Source organism: Octopus bimaculoides, chromosome 14 (assembly GCF_001194135.2).
Source record: "Octopus bimaculoides isolate UCB-OBI-ISO-001 chromosome 14, ASM119413v2, whole genome shotgun sequence".
Classification (NCBI taxonomy): domain Eukaryota; kingdom Metazoa; phylum Mollusca; class Cephalopoda; order Octopoda; family Octopodidae; genus Octopus; species Octopus bimaculoides.
Genome location: NC_068994.1, coordinates 14,327,815 through 14,331,296, shown reverse-complemented (window position 1 = coordinate 14,331,296; position 3,482 = coordinate 14,327,815). Strand labels below are relative to the sequence as shown.

General features: G+C 36.9%; 1 protein-coding gene across 1 annotated transcript in view; it reads right to left on the bottom strand.

The window, feature by feature from the left end:
• The window catches only part of LOC106875586 (RNA/RNP complex-1-interacting phosphatase), a 10,936-nt gene that overhangs the window by 6,276 nt on the left and 1,178 nt on the right, over positions 1-3,482 (bottom strand). Inside the window, exon 3 of the mRNA XM_014923802.2 lies at positions 560-591. Within this exon, the coding sequence (XP_014779288.2) occupies positions 560-591 (32 nt within the window). The remainder of the gene's footprint in view (positions 1-559; positions 592-3,482) is intronic.

The window sequence follows — 3,482 nt, the reverse complement described above, 5'->3', positions numbered from 1 at the left end:
ATTTGAGCGTAATCGTTACCAGCGTTGCCTTCTAGCACTTGTGCTGGAGGCACATTAGAAAATCATTCGAGTGAGGTTGTTGCCAGTGCCACTGGACTGGCTCCCGTGCAGGTGGTACATAAAAAAACACCTTTTGAGCGAGGCCCTCATGCTGGTAGCACGTAAAAGTACCCACTACACTCTCAGAGTGGTTGGCGTTAGGAAGGGCATCCAGCTGTAGAAACTCTGCCAGATCAGATTGGAGCCTGGTGCAGCCTTCTGGTTTGCCAGTCCTCAGTCAAATCGTCCAACCCATGCTAGCATGGAAATCGGACATTAAACGATGATGATGATGATGATGATGATGAACATTTTGTCTGGCATGCTAACAATTCTGCTGTGGGCAAACTTAATAATAATGACAGCTTATATATGATAATAGTGTTAATGGTAATTTATAAATGATAGTGTTTGATAATAACAATTTATACATGATAATGGTGCTAAAGACAGTTTACTTATTATATATAAATGGTAGTGACATCTTTATAAATATACACAGACTGGAATTACATCTCACCTCATCTCATCAGCAAGAGAAACAGTCAGATTCTGAAAGATAACAAAATCAAATCAAAGTATTCAAATAAATTCAAAGGCATGCATTTAATAAGTAGACATTTTATTTTGTCTGCACAAACAGACTCTGGATGAAGAAAACATCTGAAGAATTGGTAATAACCCCAAAATAAAGTCAACTTGTTCTTCATATCATTCTTATTCCCAACTCTCTTTATACAAAAAGGTTAAAAAAAGAAAAAATACAGCCATCAGAGGTGCACATGTGGCTGTATGGCAAGAAGTTTGCTAGTCAACCACATGGTTCTGAGTTCAGTCCCACTACATGGCACCTTGGGCAGGTGTCTTCTTCTATAGCCCCAAATCAACCAAAGCCTTCTGGTAGATTTAGCAAATGGAAACTGAAAGAAGCCCATCACATTTTATATATATATATCCAATATACTGCTGGGAGGATACCCAATTATTGTTACACTAGTGTTATATCAAGTGCAATAAGTGGGTGCGGGTAAAAGGTTTTTTTTTTTTACCCTAAATTTATATAGCAATAAGAAAATGGAGGGGAATATGAAGTACTCATCAACTTGCAGACACTGTATTCCATTGATTAATCTGTTTATTTTATAACCAAAATGACAAAAAACACAATATACAGACACTTATGACATACCATGTCATATCAACAATTAAGATTTCAAATTAAATGGACATCTAGCAATTGGAGGGTTCCAGTTGAACTGATCGACGGAACAGCCTGCTCATGAAATTAACGTGCAAGTGGCTGAGCACTCCACAGACACGTGTACCCTTAACGTAGTACTCGGGGATATTCAGCGTGACACAGTGTGACAAGGCTGACCCTTTGAATTACAGGCACAACAGAAACAGGAAGTAAGAGTGAGAGAAAGTTGTGGTGAAAGAGTATAGCAGGGTTCACCACCATCCCCTGCCGGAGCTTCGTGGAGCTTTTAAGTGTTTTCACTCAATAAATACTCACAACGCCCGGTCTGGGAATTGAAACCGCGATCCTATGACCGGTAGTCTGCTGCCCTAACCACTGGGCCATTGCGCCTCCACTCTTGTGATATTGATATCAGTATAAACAAATGCAGGAAGAGATGACTGAACATAGTGACACGTGTGAAGCCGGAGAGGGTTGGAGTCACGATGAGGAGATAAGAAGAGATGAGAGAGCAAGGAGTGATTGAGACGAAGTAGTCAAATATCCCTGAAATTATACCTTATTGTCATAAAAAGTAAGAATGGGTAATATGCAGTTTACTGGAGTTAAAATGTGAAAGTAAATTGCAATAGAAACAGGAAGTGACAAGTCTCTTACCCACATTTATAGTAGTTGAATTATTATTGATTAGCAGGACCCAGGAATATCTCACGGAATTGATAGTAAATCTATTGGGTTATTTCTGAAAGCTTCATTCAAAAAACCTGAAAGCGTAGCCTGTGTTGTGTCTGTATGGAAAGATAGCCACTCATCTGCTACTCATTGAGAAGTGAAAGAAATTGGAATACGATGATTACTTAACGCACTTTATATACTTTATGCACAATTTATAGACTACACAGCACTCATAAAATAAATATTCACTCTTATTTTTCCATTTTTCCTATAAACAAAAACAAATATCCCGTACATGACAACATTTAGTTAAATTGCATACATCTGCCATGTAAATAAGCGTGAATATTTCACAAAACTGCACTTATGCGCATGTATTAAGTGATAGGTGATATAAAAATCTTAGTTCAATTAAATAAAAAATATACTTTTCACTATCCAATCACCACTGCCACCGTCACCACCATCATCTTTCTCTCACTGTCTCTATTTCTTTAACCTCCCCATCAAGACATCACCCCCTGCTAAAATTATATCAACTCTCATTACTACCTTCAACTAACTTTTTTTAACAACACAATATTACGTTCCCCCTACCTCACATCATAGATGCTTCTCTCTCCTCTTTTTCTCTCTTTCCCTTCAACTAATCACGTGAGGGCATTGCATTTACATTCCTTCTACCTCACATCATGGATGCTTCACACCCTCTTATTCTCTAATTGCATGAAAACGTTACTGATGGGCTAAGTAACGGAATGACAAGCAGAATTATTATACGATAGAGTAAAATGGGTCTTCCCCAAAAAGAAACTGCCTCATAGAGTCCAAGTAAGTCTGCAATACCACTGCTTCTTGTTGGTTCTTTCTTAACAGCTCATTAATCGTGCAGAATTATTTTACTGCTCACTGTTGGCAAACATGCATTGACATGCAAGCCACCAAATTATTTTCACAGTGGTGTTCATTGCAGAATATAGTACATTGGAACGGTGTACCTCAGCTGCTATTTCTGGAATACTTAACACATCACTAGAATACACAATACATGTTGATACCTGTGGACATGCCATAATGGGGGAGTCCTTTACATTCATTTTATGAAATTTTAGTATGTCAGTTATCACTTCGAATTTTTGTCACAATTTACTTTCACTTTTGAGGACAATTTACTTACTTTTATGTTTGTTACAACAGTAGACTGCCTTGCATGTTTTTGACAATGTCCATTCGGTGACTAGTAACTTGGAGTTAAACAGCAACAGAGATACGGTCATAGTTGCAATTTATCATTATTTACTCACCATAAATACATTCAAACATATGAATCTAGAGAAAACAATTAACTTTTATGATAAAAAAAAAAAAAAGCGGGAGTAGTCTTTCGGTTTATGCTAACAAATTGAATCATTGTAAACTATCATCATTGGAATTTTGTAAAAGTTTTCTTTTTCGTTTTTTGAATCGTAATTTCTGTTATTAAACGTGGAATCGTCCTAAAACATTTTTGAAAAAAATGTTAAACAAAAAATTGAGAGTGGAAGAGAATTTGAGAAACGTTTTCTTT